Below are 25,142 nucleotides of genomic sequence, written 5' to 3' on the forward strand. Positions count from 1 at the left end.
TGCTCTCTCCGCCGAAGAGCGCGGCCGCGGCCGCCCCACCTGCAAGGCCGACGCAAGCCCCTCACGGTGGGGAGGACGGGGGAGGCGCGGCGGCCTGGGCGCTTGGGGCGCCTGGAGCCCGGGGCCTCGGCGCCGCCGGGAGCGCGCGAGGGGGCGCCGGGCGCTGCGGGCCTGGCAGGGAGCGGGCGGCGGGGCTGGGGTTGAGGCGGGGCCGCCCCCTCCCGGCGGCTCGGCCCGCAGCCGGCGCGGCGGGGCTCACTCTCCGGGCCGACTGCGGCCCAGGCAGGCCGCTCCGCGTGCGTCATCAGCCGCGCGCCTCTCCTCGGCCTATCGGGCTCGGCCGTTAGCGGGCCGCCCAATTGGGGTGCTCGCTGCGAAGCCCGCCCCGAGAGGTTGCGGGGGGCTCTTACTCGGCGCTACCAATCCGCGCGCTGGGAGGCGGGGCCTCAGGGGGCAGGGGCGGGCCCGGGGCCGGGCCGGCGGGGGCCGGAGGAGCCGAGGGGAGGCGAGGAGAGGAGAGGGGAGGGGAGAAGAGGCGAGGCGAGGCGAGGCGAGGCGAGGCGAGGCGAGGCCCGACTGCGGCCCCGGCCCCGGCCCCGGCCCCGGCCCCGGCCCCGGCCGCCGCCATGATCCACAGCCTGTTCCTGATCAACGCGTCGGGGGACATCTTCCTGGAAAAGCACTGGAAGAGCGCCGTCAGCCGCTCCGTCTGCGACTACTTCTTCGAGGCGCAGGAGAGGGCCTCGGAGGCGGAGAACGTGCCGCCGGTGATCCCCACGCCGCACCACTGCCTGCTCAGCGTCTACCGCCACAAGATCTTCTTCGTGGCCGTCATCCAGAGCGAGGTGCCGCCCCTCTTCGTCATCGAGTTCCTGCACCGCGTCGTCGACACCTTCCAGGTGCGGCGGGGCGCAGGCGGCCGGGTGGCGCCGGGAGGCGGTTGGCGAAGGGCAACGGCGGCCGGGAGGGGGACAGGGGCCGCAGCGGTTTTTCTCCTTTCCCTGTCTCTTGACGCTCATCCTGCGCCAGCGAGGGTCTCCCGCGGGTCCTGAGAGCTTGCGGGGTTAGGAAGGGACTGCCCGGGGTGGATTTGAAATCGGCATGTGCTCGCCGGCAGGGCCCCTCAGCAGCCGAGAGCTGCGCTTCTGTTTTGCGGTCTTACATCTTCCAGGAGCTGTGAAACAAGACCGAGCTGGACTTCTCTATAAGGAGTTTGTGCAGCTCATGTGCTTTAGTCGATCGGTGACAGTCTGCCCGCGTGTTTACATCTGATGATGTTTCTCGGAAGGGAATCGTGCTCCCTAAAGAAAACAATGATAGGAGTTACCTCAAAGCAGCTTTATTTTCTCTGTGCTGTAGTTGACACGGCTGCCAGTCAGTTAGGGGATGTAAAAGGCAGAACATGCCTCTTCTGCCTGCCAGCAATATGATTGTGCAGTCTGGATTTGAAATGTCTTGTGACCAGCATCCTACCAGAATACAGGAAATGTGAGTGCTTGGTCAAATGAGTATCACATGAGCTTTGCTTCCAAGTGCCAGTCAGACCGTGACTCTTTGTAGGCTCTGAGTTATCTTTCATTGAGCTCAGTGCATGGATTGACTGTTTTTGTTTAATCCCCAGGGTCTGAGCCCAAGCAGCATGGGGTTTCTTGTGTTTGACTTTTTGTTGGTGAGACCTGTTATATTTTCTTTAGGTTGCCTGAGACTGGTTCTCATGCTCTACTGAGCTATTTGGCTAGACATGGCTTGCATGGAAAAGTAATTTAATTGGAAATTCCAAAGAACGTTGTGACAGTTGCATTCCCAGCTATCATTCTGCAGTTCTTTTTTTGTAGCCATGATCAGTATTGGAGTAACTAGTTATAAGCGTTATTACAATCAATCTGAGTTACTTCTGTTGAAATGGAAGTTAGCTCTGTTCCATGTTCAGGCCAAAAATGTACTGCAGGAAATATATGTTAATTAGTATTGCAGCTTAATCAGTTACAATAGAGCTGTTTTCAAGTGCCAATTAAAAAAATTTCTTGGCTGTCAGAGCGGATCCCATTATATAGAAAGGAAATAGGAACACTTGATGATGCAGTGATTTGCCAGCTTGCTGTTGCGGTGATTGGAGGTATGCTTAGAATTGTGCTTCCCCGTTGGAGCGTTCAGTCTCTCTGATATACTTCTGCTAATGTGTGGAGCTTCGATGCTATTTCACCTCTTGCAAGAAAAGACTTGATTTATTTCTGTGTGGGAGGACAGTGAACTGAATGATCACTAAGTCTCTCCTCTAGAGATTAAGTAATTATTTCTTTTGAACAGGATTACTTTGGTGTCTGTTCAGAGGTGATGATCAAGGACAATGTTGTAGTGGTTTATGAGGTGCTGGAAGAGATGCTGGACAATGGCTTTCCATTGGCAACAGAATCCAATATTCTCAAGGAGCTGATAAAACCTCCAACAATCCTGCGAACAGTTGTCAACACCATCACAGGTACAAGGAAACAAAAAGTAGATAAGCTGGTAAGGCCATGTGGCAGTATTCCTCCAGAAGTAAATCTGGACAGAGGTGAAGAAAACGTATGTTGTTCTGTACCTTTCTAAACCCCAGCAGAGGTGTGTTTTGGAAGTCCTGTGTTAGTGCTTTTCTTTGAGGTTTGTCCTGGTTCCAGCACCAGCTGCATGTTTGTTTGTTTGTTTGTTTGCTTGTTTTGTCAGTGTTTTTTTGTTTTGTCTTTTAGTTACTTTTTCCTGTATTTTACTGTGATATGTTCTGGAGTTGGGTGTGGGAGAGATGCAAACTGTAGAATACAAGGAGTCTGGAAGAGTAATTGTTCTTCCACAAAGAGACAGAGGTTTCTTGGAAATTAATTACAGTCTAGTTGGGTGAGGCCAGGAACTTGTTCTGGAGTGTTGTCTATCTTTTCTGGTTGTTACGATTACCGTTCTTTTTCCAGGAAGCACTAATGTGGGTGACCAGCTTCCTACTGGACAGCTATCAGTGGTGCCTTGGAGACGTACTGGTGTAAAATATACCAACAATGAGGCATACTTTGATGTGATTGAGGAAATAGATGCAATCATTGACAAATCAGGTATGGGAGTTGCTTTTGGCTAAGACAAGGGTAAGTTGTCCTGATGGTGCTGGAAGAAGGATTTATGTTTTCCAAAGAGGTGCTCTCTCATCTCTGTGTGGGAAGCTTTATTCCTATTCTTACTTTGGAATGTTGCCAGCTTGTAGGTGCTATTCAGTCAAAAATTTTAGAAAAGTATCAAAATTTTAAATCTTCTTCCTCTTCTGACTGTTCATGAGATCTTGTAAGCAACTCTGTACTGGGAAAATAGAAGGTGATGGGAAATTCTGTACAGGGCTATCTCCTTAGTTTTAACGTATCTTAGCCTTGTTAGAGTTGGGAGCTATTGCTGTTGGCCATTAGAATGGAAGTTACTGGCATCGGTGGTTTTTACTTATATGTATCTTCTTGAAAAGTGGTTGGGAATTAGAAATACATCGAGGAGGCAACATAATGAGCCATGACACTTCATAAAGACATTAAATTCCCTTCTTCCTTGTTGATAGTTTTTCCATGTTGTAATGAATTTTGACCAGGTTCACGTAACCTCCTGTGTTTATTTTGTTGTTGCAGGTTCCACAATTACTGCTGAAATCCAAGGGGTGATTGATGCTTGTGTCAAGCTGACTGGGATGCCAGACCTTACCCTGTCCTTTATGGTAAAGCTCAAGGATGTATCTTTAATTAAATCCTTGAAAAGGGCTTCCCAGCCATGCTACTAAGATCTCAGTCTCACCGTGATGTATTCAATTAGATCAGGACCTGAGTATACCAAACAAAAAGAGGAAGAACTGACAGTGGGAACTCATAGTGAACTTCAGCAGCTTTGAGTGTAAAGATTTTATTTTCAGGTTCTTTGTTGAAAATACTGTTAGCGCATTCTGTGACTAAGTTTCTGTGATATAGTAGTGCTTTAGGCAGATATTTTAAAGGGCCATCCTTTTTAGAAGTATGCATCAATATAATTATTTAACACGATGGAATTTGCAAAAATAGAATTGAATATTTTAATTGGAAGGATCTTAAGAGATCATCTAGTTTAACTGCCTGACCGTTTCAGGGCTAACCAAGAGTTAAAGCATGTTATTGAGGGCATTATCCAAATACCTCTTGAACACTGACAGGCATGGGGTATCAACCACCTCTCTAGGAACCCTGTTCCAGTGTTTGACCATCCTCAGGGTAAAGAAATTTTTCCTAATGGGCAGTCTGATTAGAACTGAGGGTATTCAGTGCCGCTATTGCAGAGGTGTAGCAGCATAAAATGGCTTAAAATGTCTCAATGTAGATATGTTCAAAGGTGCAGAGTGTCAAATGCTGGGCCCTTCGTGGATAGGAGATTGAAGAATTTAAGTAGTTATTTAGGTAGTACTGCCTTCTTTAACCTTTCTTTTATTTCAGAACCCTCGGTTGTTGGATGATGTCAGCTTTCATCCATGTGTACGGTTTAAGCGCTGGGAGTCAGAGAGAATACTCTCCTTTATTCCTCCTGATGGAAATTTTCGCTTGCTGTCTTACCATGTCAGTGCTCAGAAGTAAGTGGTGAATTTAGTGCAGTGAATTATGGAATTTGGGTCTTCTTGACTAGAAAGAAGGAAGTGGGGGGGGAGAATGTCTTTTAAAGATTAGGTAACTTCTTGTGCCATGTAAAATAGGGGTGTGTGTTAATCCGCACTTTTTTTTTTAAATGTGTTTTCCCCTTGTTTGGAGCAGTGATTCTGGTCTCTTTTTACTGGTCAACCTGCATCTGTCAAAATCTGGTAGCAGATGAACAATCTAGAGTGAGAATGAATTAGGCAGTATGGAGTAACCGGGCTGTTAATTTCCTGTGTTTACAATTTTTTTTTTTTTAAGATAAAACAAACTAGTTTGATAATCATGTTGATTTTTTCGATGTCTTTTTTAATGAAACTACAAGTTCTTGTCAGCTGTTTGCACTCTTTTCTGGAAGCAGGCTACTGACTAGCAGTTGGGGTTACAGATGTTAAAGCGTTTTGTTAGACTTTGTCACTCTTACCTCAAGTAGTTGAAAAGGAGTGTGGGGGGAAAAGTCAAACTGAAAGCATGCAGTTCAAGTGGTGTTGCTCTGCCTGGGACTACTTACCATCTTGGTTGTGACATGTGAAAAGTTTCTCCCCTCTCTTGCTCAATTCTCCTATCACATTGGGTGTCCTTACCTGTCTTGTATGACAGTGGAAAACTAAGATATGGGAAGTTTGATTTTTTTTTTAATAGTAAGAAAGACTTGAGGACAGCATTATGACTTTGCTCTTTGATTTGGTAAATAAAGAACATAGATCTCATTGCTTTCTCTGCTGTAGTCCTTGCCCTTTTTACTGGGAACATTGAAAAGCAAAGATGAAGGCAAGAAATTCACAAGGTTTCTTTGTTATTGTCTTTATTCTAGTCTTGTGGCAATTCCTGTCTATGTTAAACACAACATCAGTTTCCGTGATAGCGGCTCACTGGGACGCTTTGAAATCACAGTGGGGCCAAAGCAGACTATGGGGAAGACTATAGAGGGAGTGATGGTCACTAGCCAGATGCCAAAAGGTGTCTTAAATATGAGCCTCACACCCTCACAAGGAGCACACATCTTTGACCCAGTTACAAAGGTGAGAGAAAGTAGATTTTATTTATTTATGTAAATCTTTCAGCAAATGAAGTTGACTTAATGATCCTTTCAAGATCATTCCTTTGAATGTTGATGCCCTGAAGGCAGTATCTTTTCTTGGGTGAGAACTTAATATACCCCTGGTTTTTGAACAATTGCACTCAAGAAGTTGTTTTACGCCCGACAGCAAATAGCTCAGTGCCAGAATGGATTTAGTTTTGGTTGCATAGTGTGTGCAGGAAGTACGAGGACTGGTGTTATACGATGAGACAGTAGTTTAGTGACTGGTTTACGGATTTCTGCATATCTGGTTGTCATGCACTGCATGCTAAGACTTGATCCTTTGCAAATGATGATTTCAGTTGGTTAGTAATTTCCTCCTCCCCAGTGGTTCAATATTATCTTTCTGCAAACTTAGAAGTTTATCCACAGTAGAGCATCAGGCAACACAGCTTCAGCCACATAGAAAGGAGGTGATTCTGTGTTATCTATGTCACCGTTACCCATAGCAATTGTGGCTTGTAGCACAAATAGTGGAAATACCATTGATGGTAGACTTTTGGGGAACATCATTGGAAAGAGAGGGAGAACAAGGGTCTCTGAGACAGCTGCTCCTTAAGTCTTTACTATGTCTGAAGTGGAGGACCCGACTGGATGGAGAGGAGGAGTGTGTGTTGTATGTCCAATATGAAAGGCAAGATACTGAGACAAAGAGCTTTTTCATAGAGAAACGTTAAAAATTGTCATTGGAAGGGGATTATTCTTTAGAGGTTGTTACTGTATTTCTGCTTGACTGCTGCATTTGTTGTTCCTTGAAGTTGCTCTCATGGGATGTGGGGAAAATAAACCCCCAGAAGCTGCCAAGTCTGAAGGGAAGCATGAACCTGCAAGCTGGGACATCAAAACCCGATGAAAACCCCACTATTAACCTGCAGTTTAAAATTCAGCAGCTGGCTATATCTGGTAAGTGACCATCAGGTAAAGAAGCGGTATGTTTTCTTCTCTGTCGAAGTGTTTACTCTGCATGTAGCTGATGTAGCTCTTCAGACCTTCTCTTCAGAACATCCTATCTGAAAATTGTGTGCTTTGGCAACAGATAAATAGATTTCTTCTCTGTTGCTCTGTGAAACAGCCTATGTACATCCTCTTGCGTTTCTTGCTTAGAGCCTCATACATAATTTCAGAGTATGGTTGTGTTTGTAAGAATGATTCTGACAATTAGCAATTGTCAGCTTTTATGTTTTTATTTTTTGCTTTTTTTCCCCCCTCCGTTTCCTGCTTGCTAAAGCTTGCTCTCTGCCCCTCTAGTACGCTCTTCTGTTCCTTTATCCTGAAGGTCTGTGTTTGTGGCAGCAGTCAGTCTTATGCTATATTTGTTTGCTTTTAGGACTGAAGGTGAATCGCTTGGACATGTATGGGGAGAAGTACAAGCCCTTCAAGGGGATAAAATACATGACTAAGGCTGGAAAGTTCCAAGTCCGAACTTAAAGGATCATGATAGTGAGGAAAAGCACTTTCCTGTTTCTCCTATCCCTAGCTGTTGGATATAGCATCTCCCCAATCTGTTTAGGGTTGCTCCCTTGCCTTTAGCCTGATCAGGATAACCAGCACTTAGTGTGCTGGGGAGAAGGGAAAAGTAAGGTTAACCTGAAGCCATCTCATCCCTAAATAAGCCTGAAGTATTAGCAGCAATGGCAGATGGGAGAGGAGTTCAGGTCACTTGGGACTAGTGAGTCAGATATAAGTTTGTACCACCTTCATCTTACTGTCTTAAAGGAAATTCTAGGGATTTATTCCCTTTTGTACATCCTGTTCCTTATGTTTTGGCTGGCTTTTATCCCTTTTGTAGATGATATGAAGTTGAATTTCCACAACGTTCTATTGCACTGTGATGGTCTGGCATCTGCCCTTCCCCATCACTGGATGTTTGGTTGGAGAGCTGTAGTTCTTGGCAGCAGATATTAGCTGGCCATTCTGCCTTGATGAGACTGAAAGAAGTGAAAAGGTAGACTGTCCCAGCCAGGATGGGATTTTAAGAAGCCTGAGATTGGGGGTGGTGCCACAGAGGGAGGAAGCAGGAAAAAATGAACACTTTTCCTTGATATTTTGTAATCTATCATGGTCGTTAAGTTTCTTGAATCTTTGGGGAGTAACTGGAAACCCATCCAAATTTTAGTATGGAATCCTCTGAAGAGCCACCTGTAGCACTTCTTATCTTATAACTGACGGATGGTGACATCTGAATGTAATTCTGCTTCTGTTCTTATTTCCTCAATATTTGGAGGTAGTGTTTCTCCTGGCTTCTTTGGGGAGTCAGGGAGGAGGCAGAGGCAGGACAAGAATTTGCTTGGAGACATAGCACTCTGATGGAAACTCTTTGAAACTGAAGCTGCAAATAAATGAAGACAATTGCTATCCCAGTAACTTGTTGGAACCTATTTTTCTTTCTGCCTAACATACCTAAAGTAACCTAAAAAAAAAAACCTGCCTAAAATAACATTTTTATTTGCAAATGAAGGTGATACTAATGTTCTCCTGCTTGCTTATGACTTTATTTGAAATAATTATGTCCTGGTACCTTTGTGATGTTTCTGGCTGTACCACATTCCAATTCCTGTCTCAATTAGCTGCTGTGCAGGTGGATTCAAGCCTGTGTTGGATTTCTCACTGGGACCATCCCTTCTGCAGGAGCTGTTGCTGCATAAGCCCATCCCAGTCTGTGCTGCATCTCTCTCTGTATAGCATACATAAATATAAAATGAGGCATATGCACTGTTCCATATTGTTTGTAATGTGTTCTTTGGCCACTAGATGCCAATGTGTTAATTTCTCTGGTATCAGAACTTGTTACATGTACAGTAGCTTATGGACTACAGCATTTGTCAGGTGGCTGTGAAGTCCAGCATGTGTGTAGTTCATGCTTGTGAACGGAACAAGGTGGCCCTAAACGAAGGCTAACACAAATTCTGTTTTGCCTGTGATGGGATACTTGCAGTAGATGAGTGACATCTTGATTTTGGAATTGCAATTTTCAGTTCAACTGGTGAATGCCACAGCAGATGGCCTTAGTGCTGAACATATTCAGTGCAAATATAAGCTTCAACAAGGGCATCAATAAAATTAATTTTCACCTGTCATCTGTGTCATTTCAGAGTGGTTTGTGTGGTCTTTACAAGATGCACAGTTGAAGTTTGAGGATGAAGGTAAATTATAACAACTGGACCTTGGATAGTGGGTACCTTAGGGAGATGAATGTCTTCATACAATTGATTTTATAAGCTTAGGAATAAATTGTTGTCTGAAGAGCTAAAATTAATTATTTTCTTTATAACATGTAACAATCCTGTGTTTGTTTGGATCGCTTAGATTCTGTTAACGAATCTGTTCCAAACTGAAAAAGCAAGTGGTACATTGATATGGAAATAAGTAGCCCACACCTAGAGCCTTGCTATATCTATTGGAGTCTGAAATCCGCTTAAATAATTAAATAAAATCAAATAATTTTACTTCTTTTACTTCATTAAATAATGAAGTAAAATTTCATAAGGAAAGAACTTAATCTTGATTGGAATTTATTTTAAACTTACAGCCAAATAAGAAATAACATTTTTATTTGCAAATCCATTTTTGATCCTGTGTTAGTAAGAGTGTAGTAAATTCAGTGGGTAAGGGTAGATTCTAATATTTTGGTGGACGAGTTTAGACCTGTCAGTTGTTCTTACAGTGGTGGAAAGCTTACTGTTAAATCAGATAAGCACAGAATAGCTTAAAATACCTGCATAGTATTAAAAAAAATAAAATTCAGAATTTTATAGACAAGTACATCAAAAGATTATGTATTTATTCTGCCCACCCCACCCCTACCCCCCCCAAAAAAATAAAATGTTGCTGCAGTGTGTTTGTGAAGTGGACATTACACAATATGTTCTTTTTGCTCTGTGAGTCCCAAATGGGAACAGCCTGAGCTAGGAAGAATCTGTGCAGAGTAAGGGCTCAAACTCAAGACTCCCTTCAAGGATTCACCTCATTGCAGTGTTTTGGGTAAGAATCTCATTGCTGTGTTTTGGGTAAGAAAGTACACATCTTTCCATTGCACTTTTAACATACGTTCTTGTTATTCCACATGAGATCATGAAACTTCCTCTTCTAGCCCCTTGTTCAAAGGGGGACACAGGAAAGTTTCTCATGCTTTAAATGCTAGAAAATTAGTATGCCTTCAAGGGCGGGGGGGGAAGAGGTTTGTGGAAATTAATTTGAATAATAAGTAATCCCCTTTGTGAAATATGTTCTTATATGCCCTAGGGCAGTGTTATGGAAGACATATGTCCATGTGTCATTGAGCATCCTTGACAATGTTTGAGTCCTGTTCCCTCAAAAGAGGGAGATGAAAGTTTCAGGAAATGAAATCTGTCCCCTTTGCTTGCTGCTCACTCCCATTCCCAAAACAATATAGCTTTCATTTTGCAAGCCAACCTTTGTTTTCAATTGTACACATGGGACTGATGAAACGACAAAGCTTGGAGATGTAAGGGGGATGAGGGGAAGGACTCTGCTTCTGATAACCTGTAGTGGGGAAAAGGGAGTAATTTGAGAAAGTGCCCTTACCACACATGGCAGTTTGTCTTCCTTTTTTACAGAAAGACATAAGCATCTGGGCAACCAGGATGCCCTGTTAACATCCTTAAAACACCCCAAAGGAATTTGCAAGGGCATGGTCACAAAATTGTGGATAGTTCATTTTTCTTCTTCAGGATTTCATGTTGTTCTGAATCCAGTCAAGATAACGATTCACATTTGTATAAACGCCAGGTATATCTTTGCGGCCACAACCTATTCCCCAGCTGATGATTCCAATTAGATGCATTCGATCATCCTTCATACAGACCAGAGGCCCTCCAGAGTCACCCTGCAGAGAAGTACCAGGTTAGTAAAGAATCACCTTTTTTTGTTTGTGTTTTGTATTGTTTTTTTTTCTCACTGCCTTTAATTGTGCATTAGATGCCATCTCTTGTGTTTTCCTAAATGTCCCGTTTAATATACTCACAAATCAAGAGACACCATGCTTCTAATGCTCTTAGTAACAACCCTTTTACATAAGCAACTTCTGTGTTCCAGGCAGCCTCCGTTAGTGCTTCTCTTGTATCAGGGGAGGCCGAAAACAATCTGACACTAAAGTGTCTAACTTTGTATGGCAGTTATTTATGAAATGTAGGTGAGGTATTGCTAAGAACAAAAAAAAAAACAACTATAAAGTTCAAACTGTAAAGGTCCATGCTTCTTCATACTGTTGTGAGTAATAGTAAATCATGAACATTAAAGAGATGTTGAAACTGAAGAAATGTCAATCTTTGTTTTAGGTATTATAATTTAATGCGTGCTCTCCTGTTTCTCATGTTACAGCTGCTCATTCTCCACTATCTTTTAGTCTTTATTATTTTATTCTCCACTTTCCAGTAGAGTGGCACCTACATCTCTTACAGAACCTACTGCTGAATGTTTTGGTGGTTCACATAAGAGAAAACATTAGGAAACCCTGCTGAGGTGGAGTTTCCTGCTCAGTTTTGTGATATTTCCTGTATTTGGAATTTTCAGTCTGTATTCTGATTTGCTTGATTGAACGTGGCCTGCATTCTCAGCTATGAGGAGAGGGGAGAAAAAAAGGAGAAAAAAAATGAAGGAGGAGCCAGCAGTTCTGTCCTACTGAACAGAAGTTTACTAGAATTTCATGTAGTCAAATGCAGGACTTCTTTAAATTATTTTCTGAATATTTTTGTTTGGTTCGTTCACACTATAAAGGACAGGCCTAGAAAGAAAAGAGGAACAGAGCTGGCTTTACCTTGCAGGCATCATCAAGGTTCCTTGTGTCTCCTGCGCATATCATATTGTCTGTAACTGTCCGGTTGTCTAGATGCTGTGTTGTGCACCGACTAGCTGGAAATAGTCTGACGTGCCCTTCCTTCAGGTGCTCTGAATAGAAGGGAGAAACTGGAAGGGACATGGATATATATATATATATGTATATATATACACATACACTTATAAAAACTTTGCAACTCAGTTTCTGCAGTTTGGGGAAGAGACAGAAAACTAGCTAGTGGCAGGAGGGGAGGGTGGCACAACTTCCTTGCCAAAAGGGTCTTTTTTTAATTATTGAGGGTTCTGCTTTGCTTATGAGAACAACTTTAATCTAGTTGAGAGAGAATATTGCTTTCTTAGCAAGCAATATTAGCAATGTTTCAGAGGTTCCTACTGGGTGCAAAATAAAGAGCGCTAGGTTTCTTGGATGGATAAGTCATCTTTGCACAAATTACATCAATCTAAATGAAGTCATAGTAACTGCATCTAAAAATCACTACCTGTATGAAATGTAACCTTGACTTTTTAGTATTAGACTTCTGTTAAGAAAAAACAGATGTACACAACACTGAGTAACTGGATAGGAATACACGTGTGCTATTTTAGAATGGAATAGATTTATTTTTGTTTTGTGTGTTCACAAAGCTGAACATTGGCAGGATTGTTTTTCAGTCCAGTTTTGAATTACAATTGCAGTATCCCTTTGCTCTGAATGAGTTTATTCTGTACTCCCTGTAAACAATGTGAAGGACTAGCTTGAAAAGCATATGGTACACTCATATGTTAAATTTTCAAGTCTGTTCCAAAAACCTTAACAGCACAAATCATGATTTGGACTTCTTATGACAGATGCTTCACAGTCGCTGCTTCAGCGTTTACAATTTAAAGAGAATAAAAAGAAATAAGTAGAAAATACCAGTAAAATAGCTGCTTTTTTGCTCCTTTTTGAAATACAGGTCAGACTGTGTATATCTCCAAACACGTTTTATTCCTGTTTCTTGTTTGGCTGTGCTTTTTGGAATAGCTCATTTTAAAAAAACATTCACCCAGCAAGGGGATTGATGCCCCATGCCTGTCATTGTTCAAGCAGCATTTGGATAATGCCCTCAGTAATATGCTTTAACTTTTGGTTAGCCCTGAAATGTTCAGGCAGTTGGATTTAATGATCTTCATAAGTCCCTTCCAACTGAATTATTCTAACTCATTTGGCTGGCCTTATAATATATATCTAGGATCATCACCTCTTTAGCTTTTTTGCTAATCACTGCACAGCCAATGTGTCTTTTAGAATAATGCAACTACCTGCAACTGTAAATCTCAACAGAAATGGATTTCTGTCAGAATGACAATGTCTAAGTTTAATATTAAATGCAATAAGTATCTCAGTACAGCAGAAATGTGGGAGCCTTGACTGCACTTTTTCTGTTATCCATTCTGTCATTTTCTGTGTTTTTACTATTGGAAAGTTTCAAGACTCCACTAGCCTATGCTGCTGACAGATCTCAGATGAATGAAATAACTTGGACCAAAACTTCTTTTTGTATATGTTTCACTTACATGTACGTTTTGGAGTGCTGATATAAGCCATAAAATAATTTTTTGGGGGGTCACACGTCAAACAATACTAAGGGCTTGAATTCTTTGAGGGCAGGGGGACCTGACTTTGGGCCCGGTGTATCTTCTACTTACATTCTTCGTTTCTGCCATAACCAGAGATCTCGCATTCCGTCCAGTCAGGCAGCTGCAGGTTTGGTGTTGGGAGGCAGGCAGCGCGGACAGTGTCTGTTTCAATAGCACAGTCTTTTGTGTCAGATTTCAACTGCAGCAGAGCTGAAGAGAGAAAAAATGACTACTTGACTAACATCAAGCTTGAGCAAATCATAACCTATCAAATCATGATGTCGGAGAAGTTCTTACCAATGTCATTGTCATAATTTTCAGAGTCAAATCTCTGATGCACAATGTAGTTCTTCACTTGAAAGTTCTGTTCATTCTCCTCAGGAGTTGCTCGTGAAGTCCTGCCCAGCACAATCTTCAGCTGATCAGTACTAAAGCTGAAAAATGAAAGTTTTACTTTCTTCCTGTGTTAACTGGAATGGACCCTTTCTTTGAAGTTGTGCTGTTGGAACTTCTGCTTTTCTTACTTTAGCACTATTACTACTTCATTGCCCGAGCAGTTTAACCTCAGATGTCCTATTTGCCTTAGTTTTTGCAGTAATTGCTTAGAGTAATTGCACCCTGGCAAACCTTCTCTGTAAGGCCGTTGCTGTTAATCAAGTTTCAGATGGCTCTGCATTCTATACTGACAGCTTTGTTCTTCACCTATTTGGTATTTTGCTGTGGTACCTTAATGCCATACAGACAGTTTGCCTGTCTGTAACGTTGGTCACATTTTACTCCACAAAATAATTCTATAGAGTTAATGGCTTTTTCAAGTCTTTCACCCTTCCAGTAAGGCTAATACTGGATGCTTCCATTTTCCAGAATTTTTGGTACGATTTCCCAGACAGTACTGAATCCTCAGCTCACCCTTCCTCAAAACAGTGAGCAGCTGACAAAACCCAGCAGGAACTGATCAGAATTCCTCCACAAAGGAAGTGCTCTCCAGGTGCTCGGCGATACTTCACAAAGATGGCAGCTTGCCATGGATGAGCTTCAATGTCTGCATGGGAGCCGACTTTTATGCGGTACTGGCGTACTCTACGCTGCCGTATGCCACAGGTGGCTGTGGATGACAAACGTGTTCAGGAACTCTTGCACTGAGTTTGAGTTAAGAGTCTGTTAGTTGTCACTGCATATCAAGGCAGCCTGGCATCAACTGTTCAGTATCTGACTCATTCCTGTTTCCTAGGAAACTTGTATAGATTTGAAAAAATATAGTAAAGAAACCCTGTCTTTTCTGTCTCCCAGTTCTGCAGTCTTCTCTTCCGGCAGAGAAGGTACTTCTATAACAGCTGACCTGCAGAATCCCTATTTACCCCAAGTAGCTTTTTTCCCCACCTCTTACTGTAAGAGACTTGCAACACACCGAACAGTAATGCCACAAAGAAAGAAGAATCAGGAGTGTTAGGAGCCTTACAACAGGTAGGCACGTTACAGTACTCCCATGTGAGCTGAGTTCCTTTCAGTATGTGGCACCAGGGCTTGTTGTCATTGTCAGGATTCCTGCAGCACAGGAAGGAGAAGAAAAACTTGTATCACCAGGTTTGCAGGGATTTTGGGGAGAAGGAGACACCTGAAGAGAGCAGGTGGGGATCTGACTGTATTCTTTTTGTTTTTTTCTAGAGATACAGAGAGCACAGGGCCGTGTGGAATTTCTCTTAATATAGTCCAATGTTAGGGAAGTATACAGAAGTCAAGTGGAATGAAGATTACTATTGGCAGTGAGCTTTATTCTCCACTGTAATGTATTGCCTCTACTTTAATAACCCATGTAAACAACATGGATTAAATAACCTGGCTTTAATAACCCATGTAAACAACATGCCCTGCCTCGGGAGTACCACAAGAAAGCTTACTGTTATTTATTTATTTATTAAATTCATTCTATAACAATACATACCGGCAGAAATTGTGACTGCCAAGGCCTAGCTGGTAAGCATCTCTTCTCCATGCAGTATATAGCTTGCTAACAATGAGTTGAGAATTCCACCTCAAACAGGTAGCTCCAGAACTGGTAACACTGTGACTGCCTCGGTAATCCGTGCCTCTTCCAGTTTTGCAGTTGTTGTTCCCAACTTCAATAAGAAAGCTGGATGTTAACTGATGCATGTAAACCATCAGCTGTTCCTATTGTCATTTCTGTCAAGGCATCTATATATTAGCTCTACTTATGTCAGTCTCTCTGTGTCATAAATATAAAAAGCTTAAACATGATTTAACATGAGAATATTAACTTTTCAGTTACACAGGTCTACAGAGAACCCTTATATATGCAGTGAATCATGGAAGCTCTAAAGTCCGTTCCCTGTCCTGCATGTACCTTTTGAACAGGAGGGTACACTGCAGTATTCCCAGATGTACTTTCCCCCTTTATAGACATAGCACCAAGGTCTGGAGTCTTCATCTGGGTTTCTGAAAGAGTTAATGCATAATGCCTTTATGCAATATTATAAAGACATTACGCATCATTATAAAACTGTCATTATTAGTCTCAAGTGTGTCATCTAGTACAGTAACTTGATCCTGCTCAGCAGTGCAGAGTGAACCACCAAAAATAGTCTGTATTCTTATTTTAATTATAAAAGCAAAGAGTATGTGGAGGTGAGGATGAGACAGCCAGTAGCAGGACCGGCTAACTTGTTTGTGCAGTTTAGTTCATTTGCAGGAAGCACTATATTTTAGAATTGTGAGGAGGATCTAGATCTGCAGGCATAGGTGGCAGGAAACTGGCTTGCAAAGGGAGTTTTAGGCACTGAGAAGGATGCAAATGGGCACAAGGGAAGACTATGGGGTGAGAAAGGCATGCATATTTTAGTCCAGCATAAACATCTACTCTAGATGGATCAGAAGTTGAGATCTATCTATAGAAGTTGCAGTTGCTGCTCTCGTACTATACTGTATGTGCACCTGTATGCAGTGTTCTGTGGCTGGTATTAAACAGCCTCCCTTTTGCCCCAAGCTCTCAGAATGGGCAGATTCTTACAGCTCTGACACGAGTCACAAGTCCCTCACCTGCAATAGTTGTGATTGCCCAATCCCAGCTCAGCAGCATCCTTTCTTTGGCCGCTGTATGTCTGGTCCATCAAGCCATTGATATTCCAATTCAAGCATTCAACTCCACTCTCTGTCCTGCTCCACATACCCCTGTATGTTACTCCAGCATCTTTGTAGCACTTAACTTCAGTATCTGAGCAAAAGGGAACAAAACATTGCTAAAAGGACAGCATCACACACTGCTTCTCCTGTCTCTTGTTCTGCTTAAACTTGGCTCCCAGGTGCCTTGTCTTGTAAGTTGGTGAAAATGTCTTTCCAAGCAAATTGTAAGGATATGCAAATATCTTCAGTTTCAAAACTTAGTGTTTTATCAAGAGACACTGAGATCAACCTAGGTGTCCTTCTCAAAGGTCCTGTGTAGTATTAGCTTTACCATGAAAAGAGACACCTTAACAGAGAGCCCAGTATACAGTAGCAGTTTCTGAGTATCTCTTCTTTCTGCACTACATAGCTAAAACCAGCAGCATTGTTCCCATTAACTGATACATTATACTTGCCTATTTCGCACTGCTTCCCAGAGAAACCTTGGTGGCACTGGCAGATGAAGAGCTGTGGGGAGTAATATGCCTGTGAACACTGGCCCCCATTGTAGCATTTATTTTTAGTGCAGGCTGTGCAGTAAAGAAAAGTCAAGAAACAGTTAGAATTCACAGAAGTAAACAGCTGGCAATGTACCCACCTCTCCTCTTGTCAGTCTCCTTTAGCCTGATCTACTTCCCCCTGCCTAAACGTATGTAGTGCCACATTCTTCCTTTGTTCCATTCTCTCCGCGTTCACTATTATGAGCCTTTCTCAGCCCCTTGTTCATTCCTCCTTAGTTCTGCCTGAGTTAGTGCATATTAATGCTTTCATTTCAAGCAAGGTTTTCCATGTGATATCTCCTTCCCTGACGGTGGAGTTCTTTAGGATGTCATCTCCTACCCTTTCCTTTCTTTTTCTTCTTCATACTCACCTCTGATGGGAACAGTGTGGCAGCGACTCCGACCGTTGTCGCACCTACAGTATTCTATTCGGCTCCTTGAGAGCCTCAGCCAGCTCCCCCTGTGCTGGTATATTTCTCCAGATGAATAGTCTGTGCAAATGGCTGTAATTAGAGAAAGGAATCTCTTTTAGAGATTCACTGAAAAGACTTGGTTTAGCAAAAGAACTCTTTTCTCTTTCCAGGATAAAAAGTATCCATGATGGGAGCATCTGTCTAGCAGGCAACCCTTTCTCCTTCCCAGACCCAAATTGTCCCATCTCTCTCACTATTATGCTGCTGGATGTTCTATTCTGCTAGTGAAGAACGGGGGGTGGGGGAGGACGGACTTTGCTCTTTGAGCTGTAGATGGTATTAATACTCTAGTATTTTGTCTTCTGAATCTGCCATTCTCAGATTCCACCCCTCCCCCCCCCAACCATGGAGAACAGCTTTCAGGCTCTATTCCTTCAGCATCATCTGCTTTCCTGTCCTGTGCTCATAAAGCTCCAGATAATGCACTTGTAGTTTGCCTGGCTTACCTCTAGATCTGGCTCCCCGTTTGTAACGCATGTGCCAGCTCTGCAAGCAAAGAAGGTTAATTCTGTGAGTAACCGCTCTCTTAAGAAAACTGAGAGAACAAGTGCCTCCAAAGGGACAGTCCTCCTCTTGAGGTCTTGCAAATCAGAGTAGTGAAAAGTGCCTTCAGTACTTCAGCATGGGTACTGAAAACTGCAAATCATTGAATTACCACCGATTAGAAGGTTATTGTTTGTCATTTGAGTGATGTGAACTTGGTGATGTGTTGTACTTGCATCAGGTGTGAAGTGATTATGTAGTCTTGGGGCATTGCAACTGTTAGCTTGTCAGCTTTCTGCTATTTGCAGGAGGTCCAAGGAAATATTTTCCAAAGACATAAAAATATGAGCAAGCAGTTACTTTTGCTCAGCAGCTGTTGCTTGCAGTTTCCTCATGAGCCTTTGTACCTTGATTAGTTTTGATTTTTTTCAAAGCATATTTTACTAGCTAGTCATAACAGGAGCTCAGCATGGACTGGATCATGTGTATGCAATGGAGTGTGATCCTTCCTTTGGCACAAGCCTTTCACTTGTTATCCATCATGTTTAAGTACTGAAATTGGGGTGGGAGGAAGGAGGAGAAAGGTAGAGATACATCTCTTGCAGCCAATTAAATAAAATATTTTAAAGTTTTAAGCATGAAACCCATTTAGAAAACTTCTTTGATCAGGCACAGAAGAAAGAACAGCATAAAAAGAAAGAGGAAGGCTGGGATAACAATTTTTTGAGAAAGATACTAAACTTTTTAGAATTGTGCAGTGTTTATTTAAGCTATGCAATGTGAAGCTTGGAATGAGAGGACATGGAAACCATCAATGGCTAGTTGTACATGAGAATAACGATGAAGGTGAGACCAACGGAAAGGAAATGAAAGGGTTATTGTGATGGATCTCTTCCTAACTGTGAATAGTATCTGGCTGAACAGGTACACAAGGAAGATTTGGAGGTGACTTTCTTACTGAAATGAAAACCAGACAGGATAACACATTAGTAGAAATCCCATATTAGACATAGACTGGTTCACATGGCTTTCCTTCCTCTGATTTATAGCGATAGAATGAGATCCTCCTTTTGTCTGATGCAGACACTTGGAGTCGCTAGCAAGGAAATGCTGCTGAAAACAAGGTTGAGTGCCTGCAGATGGCAAGAGCATTATTTACCTCCTTACCTGGCATTGAGTAATTGTGATTGCTCCCATCAGCAGGAGGAGATATGGGAGTGTTTTCCACATCATCTCCAGATCTCAAGTTATCTATAGAAGGTTAAAAAAAAAAAGTTCAACAAAAGTGTTTTACAGAGTGAGTTACATTCAAAGTAGTGAGTTTTAAATTAAGGTTTTAAATGATGAAAATGCTTTTTACATTAAGTCCCACTTTCTACTCTGCAGTTCTCAGCAATTAGGCTTAGCTGTCTTGGTGTCCCTGAACAGAGGAAACTGGCAGGCTGGACCTAGTTGTGCTTATACTTGATAAATGTAGAAACCCTACAACCCTAAAGCATAACCTCGTGGATCTGGAGGAAACTCAGAGTGTGTTTCCTGGAGAATAACACTTGTAGAAGGAAATTGAAAGTCCTTTTTCCCAAGGTTGCTGGAAGCCAACAGTATCATGCCCATTATTAAAGAGATGACACATGAAAGTGTTAACTGCGATTCAGGTCACTGAGTCCCATCCAAGAGATCTCTTGCAGTGGCACAGAAATCTGCTAATAACAATGGTTTAAGAAGGTTTGTATTTTCTGTCCAGGCTGCTTCTTTGGGTGAGAGTGAGAGCTGCTTGCTGATGAATTGCATTGGCCAGGAGACTCTGGCGATGATAGGTGGGGATGCTTTGTGGTAGGTGGTGGTGATAGGTGAGTTGCTATGTCTTCATTTTTCAGTATTTCTACAGCTTCTCCCTTTTTGGCCCTGCTGAGCTTTCAGTTTCTACTATTGTTGTATGTTTTTGCTAAAAATTGAGAGTATGTTGAACATCTGGCAGGCTAGCTTTTGATCTGGTGCTCTGGTGCTTTCATTGTTACACCATTTCATTCTGTGTGTCACTTCTATGCAATCACAACTGCATGTCTTATTCCCTCAAATCGCTTTGGCAGCTTTATGCAGCAAGAGATGGGGATGAGGTAGAGCAGAGGGCGGGCTCTTGTTTCCACTGCCAGTCTCTAGGGCTGCTCTACAACATACTGGATAGTGGTTTCTCATGATTAGCCTGCACCAAGGGGAGACAAAGTTGCAAGTCAGACTGAAGAGATTCACAGGAACAGCTTCTGAGAGCCTTAGTTGCTGCAAGTCTTGTCTTTGTGTCACATCTTGATGAAATCCATGTGGTCCAGAGCAGCTCTCAGGGGTACATATTAGTATGCAGATTTTGTAGTAATCTCCATATACTTTCAAGTCCTTTCTGACCTCTTAGGAAGCATTTTGCATTATACAGCAAGCCTTTAAAAAACACACGACCTGAGTTTTCCAAACAGGCATTGACTTCACAGGAATATGCTAACTGCATTTGAACTCAGCCAGTGGTGTTCCCAAAGCTGTAATGCATAATCCAAAATCACGCAGAAGTCACTGGGCTGCTGCTGAAACCCTGTATTATATTATCCTTAATCCCTGCAGCTGTTGCTCATTATTGGAGCTGTGCAGGGATGTGTTCTGAATCTCACAGCTGCAGGATTTTAAATTGCTAATTGTTAGCACCACCAGTCATCTTTGTTGCCATCTGTGGAGGAGGCTGGAATTTCTTGCTGACTGCTTTAAAAAACAAGATTCTGCTAGCCTAGACTTTGTGTAGGAAAGATCATGAAGTGAAACTTACCTGAGCTGCTTTGTTAGCATTATTCTGTGGGAAGTGCTATGAGGAACTGTGGAGACTTCATTTCTGAGGTACATGCTAAGATTCTCTGGAAACAAGGCAACACCGGCAACACTTTTTTTGGGGGAGATCGGAGTGGCAGAGCTGGCCTAATTAATTATCTTGGAAGAAGTCCTCGGTGCCTGATACCAGAAGGAAACTAACTATAGCTAGTTTTAGTGAGGGAAGGGAGGTTGAGAAACAGGGAGCTATTTCAGTCTTGGAAACTGACATGAAAAGAGCCCCTATTTATGAATTACTTGAGTGGCTTAATGTTATAATTAAGTTTATCCTGTATTATCTGCTGTACAAGTAGATTCTAGTCTTATGCTGTACATACTTCTAGTGCGGAGTGCTACAGAATGTATCCCTGAAGTTGCCTTGTGTCAGATACCGCATCCTTGCTTCCAATTACTTCTCCTGCCCCCTGTTCTGGCTAGTTTATATTGCAGTGCTACAGCCCTTCCTTCCTTCTTCCCCTCTCCCGTGCCTGTCCATCCATTGGTGGCTGGTGTCCCACTATGCTCAGAAAACTGGTAACAGGTTTTGCCAGATGTTTGTTTTCAGTCCTGAGAAAGGTACGATACATGCCAATCAATTGGAATGTTCTGAATGATAAGCCCTATCAAACTGAAACCACATGGCTCTTTGAAAAATAGCATGTTTACAAGACTCCAGGCAGAAATCTTCAACCAATGTACTTTCTGGTACTGCTCTCATAAGCAGTTTGTGCCTGCTGCTTTCATCTTGTTTCCTCTCTGATCGAGAAATACTCTAGCAATAAGACAGAGGCCTAGATGTGTCATTCTGATGTTCTGATTCTATGCTTTGAGGTACAGTAAAACAAGGATATATGATACCCTAAATTTAGAGTCTCTCAGGCTTAATTCTTTTAGAATTCTAAATGATTCAGAAGCCGCCTGTTTTGTTCATAATCACACTTAGGACATGTGAGTAATAAGGAAGTATTGCCCTTTGAAAGAGAAACAGAGAGAACAGGGAAATAGAACTCACGGGAATGAATTAGGAGGCTTGGCTAAAAGCAAAAGTTTGAAAAACAGTATGAAGGTTTTAAAGAATGGAGTGAATTGATAAAGTAGATAACCAGGCTTGCAATGAGGACTTTCTGCTTGTAGAAGAGCCAGCTCTATACATGTTTTTTTAAGGTATGCCTTTTATGATAGCCGATATGGAATGGAGTAAGCTGGAAAAACATTATTGCGACTAACGTGTTATAGCATTTCACTGGAGACTGGATATTCCATGCTAACCAAATAGATCAGCAAGTCGTGAGTCGTTGCACACGGTACAGGTATTGTGCTAGTAGCATATACCTCAGTACAGACCTGGAATTGGATGCAGATAAGGAATGCTGCAGATGCAGTGTCTTTGCTGAAGCATCATCATCAGGAATACTTTAAATTGCATATTTTGACTATTAATTTATTATTAACAGCTCTTCTAAGTAGTGAGAGTGTGAGTATTATCTTATAGATGTGGCATAAGACCTAAAAAAGGGGTATAGCTTATCAAGGTCAAACAGAACATCATTGGTAACAAGTAAAGGTAGCTTCCCCCCCCATCCCTTCTAGTTACCTAGTATAGAATACTTGCTTCAATTCTGAATCTTTAGCATTAGCAGCTCTCTCGCTGATGAACCACCATCTTGGTCTAGACCAAACAAAGGACTGCAGGTCCTTGATGCCTTTTCCTGCCTTTTGGGGAAAGTGCTGCCGTATCCCTTTTCTAAACTGAGCAGATGAGTATCAGACTTGTACTGTTTCTCTTTAGAATATCACAGTGGACAAATGTTTGCTTTTGGGGAAAGTAATTTAAAATTTTGAAGTCTTTGAAGGCAGTGGAAAAAGCAGGCATTGCAAGCTCTGGCTTCCTTTGGGGAATCATTCTCAGTATTTCCTGTCATTTGAAAAGAATCATGTTTAGGAAGAACTGAAGATGACCCGCCCCCCTCCTCCCCTTTGTGCCTCCATTATCCTGGTTGTGAGCCTGGGGTGAAATGTGTAGTCTGATCTCCCAGGAAGACAATGAATTGTCCTTTCACACCTGGCTCTCTAGGCTTCTCCTTACCATCAGAATGTTTGTAACTCTTCCTTTGCTAGTTCTTTTTCGAAGTGTTCTCTGTGCAGGAGGCTCCTCCCTGCTAGCTGTTCAGAGCCTGAGGCCATTTGCCCTTTCCCTGGAATAGCTTGCTGAGGCTTTCTTGAAGCAACTGGAAGCTAAAAGTTTTATCCAGCATTATAAATCTTCAAAAGCTGAAAAGCAATAGCTTGGTTAGGTAACTACTCTGATAACCTAGTAGGCTTTATTAAATAGTATTTAGTAGTATTTAATGATAATGCCAATAACGTTGAAAACAGGAAATGCACTTTTGGAAACAGGTGTCGAGTAGCACATACCTTTTTTGCTTTTTCTCTTCTATTTTCTGCTGATGATTTCCTTCCCAGACGAGCCTCTTTCTGTTTTCCACGTCTCTGTTATGATCTTTCTGATCAGCTCCCGTCTTATTTAAAACTTCTCTGAAAGGGGTGGAGACTAAAGAGGGCAGGAGGGTGTGCTTCCCGCCCCCCTCCCCTTCCCGAGAGAAAAGATAGCAGCCAGGACCTTGGGATGATCTAGGACAGAGTGGCTTGTGTCCAGAGCATTAGGGAATGTTTGGGGGGAGGGGCGGCAGGAGGAAAGCTTGCTTGCCAATGTCGGTAGGGCATACTGGATTTTACAGCCAGTCTTCTTTCTTCATACTTTATTCCAGTCTGAGAGCAAATTCAGTCTTCAAAACATTTTTTCTGCATTGAACAACTTGAGCTTCAATTAGAGTGAGAACAGTAAGCATCCCATATGAAGAACTGTCTCATCATGCTTCTAGGAATGTGGGGGAAGAATGGCCTAGGCAGTGCCCAAAATGAATGCATGAATGTTTTATTTCTAACACGGCCATAGGTCTGTAGGCTTAGTCCTAGTACTGAGAAACTCCTGCTATGTCAGAATGACATCCATCTTTGGCGCAGAGACCCTGACTGGTAAGTGGAGCAAAGCATGCCATGAACAGTGCTGCTGGGAGAGGAAGTGGTCAAAGGAATTCCCAAGTTAAGTGGGGACAATGAGCAAAACTTAGGATCCTTGGTTAGAAATAAGGAATAGCGTGTTAAGGACCAGAGAGTTAAATGTTGACTGATACTGTCCATCTTAGAAAATGAAACTCTGCTCAATGAAGGTACAGTCCCAAAGCACTACATTGTCAAAGTGTGGCAGAAAAATCAAACGAGTGGAGTGGTTTTAGAACTGAATTTAAGGCTGGGTTTGTTAAACCTGGCTCTGTCCTCTTGCACCCTTCCTTCAAGTATTTATAGACATTGATAAGGTCCTTTCTGAGCCATCTCTTCTCCAGCCTGACTCTCTGAGCGTTTCCTCATAGAGGAACGCACCATCTCCTTCATCTTGGTAGCCCTTCATTGGACTGTCTCCAGTATGTCCGTGTCTCTCTTGTACGTGGAAGCTCAGAACCAGACGCAGCACTCCAGGAGTGGCTTTACCGGTGCTGAGTAGAGGAGAAAGATCACCTCCCTCTACCTGCTGGCAATGCTTTGCCTAATGCAGCCCAGAAATACCATTAGCCTTCTTTGCAGCAAGGGCACATTGCTGGTGTATGTTCAGCCTGGTGTCCTCTAGGAGACCTCTGGGTAGTTTTCTGCCTAGCTGCTTTCCGGACAGGTGGCCCCCAGGATGTCATGGTGTTGTTCCTACCCAGGGGGCAGGACTTTGCAATTCTCCATGCAGAACTTCATGAGGTTCCTGCCAGCTCATTTCTCCAGCCTGTCCAGGTCCCTCTGGATGGCAGCACAATCCTCTGGCACATTAGCCACTCATTCCAGTTTTGTCATCTGAAAACGTACTAAGAGTACACTGCCCCATCATCCAGAACATTAATGAAGATGTTAAACAGGACTGGACTCAGTATTGACCCCTGTGGTACACTGCTAGTTACTGGCCTCTGATTAGTCTTTGGGTCACTGATCACTACTACCCTCTGGGCCAAGCAGTTCAGCCAATTTTCAGTCTACTTTCTTGTTTCCTCATCCAGCCCATACTTCAACAGCTTGTCATCTCAGGTCAGATTAACACCTCTTAGAGATGGTAAACTGGATATAAATCTAGTATGATTTATTTGAATATCCCATTATAAATGTGATTTGTGCCAGCATATCAAACTGAAGATGACACTTAGAAAAGCTGCCGGTCCCATCTGCTCTGTCTTCGGGGAGGAAACTGCACACTTAACCCAGTGCCAACTGTGCATCATAAGACACTGTCTTCCTGAGGAGTTGTTTTGCTCTTAGCCATATCTTTCTGCAGGAACTTTGTATTTTAAATTATATATATGAAACCATGTGGCGTAAAGATGTGTCCCGGGGTGACAGTATGTGATGGATGAATGGCACTGAAACCAACGTATCAGGAGATGGAAGTGTGAAGTGAATTATTTCCTGGCAAGAGAGG

The 25,142-nt window shown here is 42.6% G+C and overlaps 3 protein-coding genes across 10 annotated transcripts in view; 2 read left to right on the plus strand and 1 right to left on the minus strand.

Annotated features, from left to right (window-relative positions):
• Nucleotides 1–455: 455 nt before the first annotated feature.
• Nucleotides 456–8,808, plus strand: AP3M2 (adaptor related protein complex 3 subunit mu 2). Of its 3 annotated transcripts, none has more exons than XM_040538353.1 (9): nucleotides 456–520; nucleotides 566–899; nucleotides 2,308–2,479; nucleotides 2,943–3,080; nucleotides 3,633–3,718; nucleotides 4,461–4,594; nucleotides 5,467–5,674; nucleotides 6,492–6,636; nucleotides 7,061–8,808. In XM_040538353.1, the coding sequence occupies exons 2-9, from the start codon at nucleotides 627–629 to the stop codon at nucleotides 7,159–7,161; spliced, it is 1,257 nt and encodes a 418-aa protein (XP_040394287.1). In that variant the 5' UTR covers nucleotides 456–520; nucleotides 566–626; the 3' UTR covers nucleotides 7,162–8,808. The 3 variants fall into 3 exon arrangements, with proteins under 3 accessions (XP_040394287.1, XP_040394288.1, XP_040394286.1); XM_040538354.1 differs by having other exon boundaries at nucleotides 498–520; nucleotides 571–899; XM_040538352.1 differs by lacking the exon at nucleotides 456–520 and having other exon boundaries at nucleotides 544–899.
• A 420-nt stretch (nucleotides 8,809–9,228) lies between these two features.
• On the minus strand, nucleotides 9,229–23,885 carry PLAT (plasminogen activator, tissue type). 6 transcript variants are annotated; one of them, XM_040538345.1, is made up of 14 exons: nucleotides 23,045–23,854; nucleotides 18,950–19,033; nucleotides 17,746–17,785; nucleotides 17,198–17,329; nucleotides 16,743–16,856; nucleotides 16,204–16,378; nucleotides 15,512–15,603; nucleotides 15,092–15,266; nucleotides 14,558–14,694; nucleotides 14,059–14,254; nucleotides 13,447–13,583; nucleotides 13,219–13,359; nucleotides 11,510–11,658; nucleotides 9,229–10,579 (listed from the first exon to the last, which is right to left on the minus strand). In XM_040538345.1, the coding sequence occupies exons 2-14, from the start codon at nucleotides 19,013–19,015 to the stop codon at nucleotides 10,421–10,423; spliced, it is 1,713 nt and encodes a 570-aa protein (XP_040394279.1). In that variant the 5' UTR covers nucleotides 19,016–19,033; nucleotides 23,045–23,854; the 3' UTR covers nucleotides 9,229–10,420. The 6 variants fall into 6 exon arrangements, with proteins under 6 accessions (XP_040394279.1, XP_040394280.1, XP_040394282.1 ...); XM_040538346.1 differs by having other exon boundaries at nucleotides 14,609–14,694; nucleotides 23,045–23,847; XM_040538348.1 differs by lacking the exon at nucleotides 17,198–17,329 and having other exon boundaries at nucleotides 23,045–23,858.
• Nucleotides 9,596–25,142, plus strand: part of IKBKB (inhibitor of nuclear factor kappa B kinase subunit beta) — a 28,543-nt gene continuing 12,996 nt past the window's right edge. Inside the window, exons 1-2 of the mRNA XM_040538344.1 lie at nucleotides 9,596–9,714; nucleotides 10,483–10,596. Of these exons, the coding sequence (XP_040394278.1) occupies nucleotides 10,532–10,596 (65 nt within the window). The 5' untranslated portion in view covers nucleotides 9,596–9,714; nucleotides 10,483–10,531. The remainder of the gene's footprint in view (nucleotides 9,715–10,482; nucleotides 10,597–25,142) is intronic.

This window comes from Cygnus olor, chromosome 27, assembly GCF_009769625.2.
Source record: "Cygnus olor isolate bCygOlo1 chromosome 27, bCygOlo1.pri.v2, whole genome shotgun sequence".
Lineage (NCBI taxonomy): Eukaryota > Metazoa > Chordata > Aves > Anseriformes > Anatidae > Cygnus > Cygnus olor.

What these genes read in the sequence shown, in the direction of transcription:
- AP3M2 (XM_040538353.1), top strand. Translation starts at nt 627, where the DNA reads ATGATCCACAGCCTGTTCCTGATCAACGCGTCGGGGGACATCTTCCTG. An exon ending in GCGTCGTCGACACCTTCCAG is followed by an intron (nt 900 to 2,307) that starts GTGCGGCGGGGC and finishes TCTTTTGAACAG; the next exon opens with GATTACTTTGGTGTCTGTTC. An exon ending in TGCAATCATTGACAAATCAG is followed by an intron (nt 3,081 to 3,632) that starts GTATGGGAGTTG and finishes TTGTTGTTGCAG; the next exon opens with GTTCCACAATTACTGCTGAA.
- PLAT (XM_040538345.1), bottom strand. Translation starts at nt 19,015, where the DNA reads ATGATGTGGAAAACACTCCCATATCTCCTCCTGCTGATGGGAGCAATC. An exon ending in TCACAATTACTCAATGCCAG is followed by an intron (nt 17,786 to 18,949) that starts GTAAGGAGGTAA and finishes CTTTGCTTGCAG; the next exon opens with AGCTGGCACATGCGTTACAA. An exon ending in ACCTTGATGATGCCTGCAAG is followed by an intron (nt 10,580 to 11,509) that starts GTAAAGCCAGCT and finishes ACTTCTCTGCAG; the next exon opens with GGTGACTCTGGAGGGCCTCT.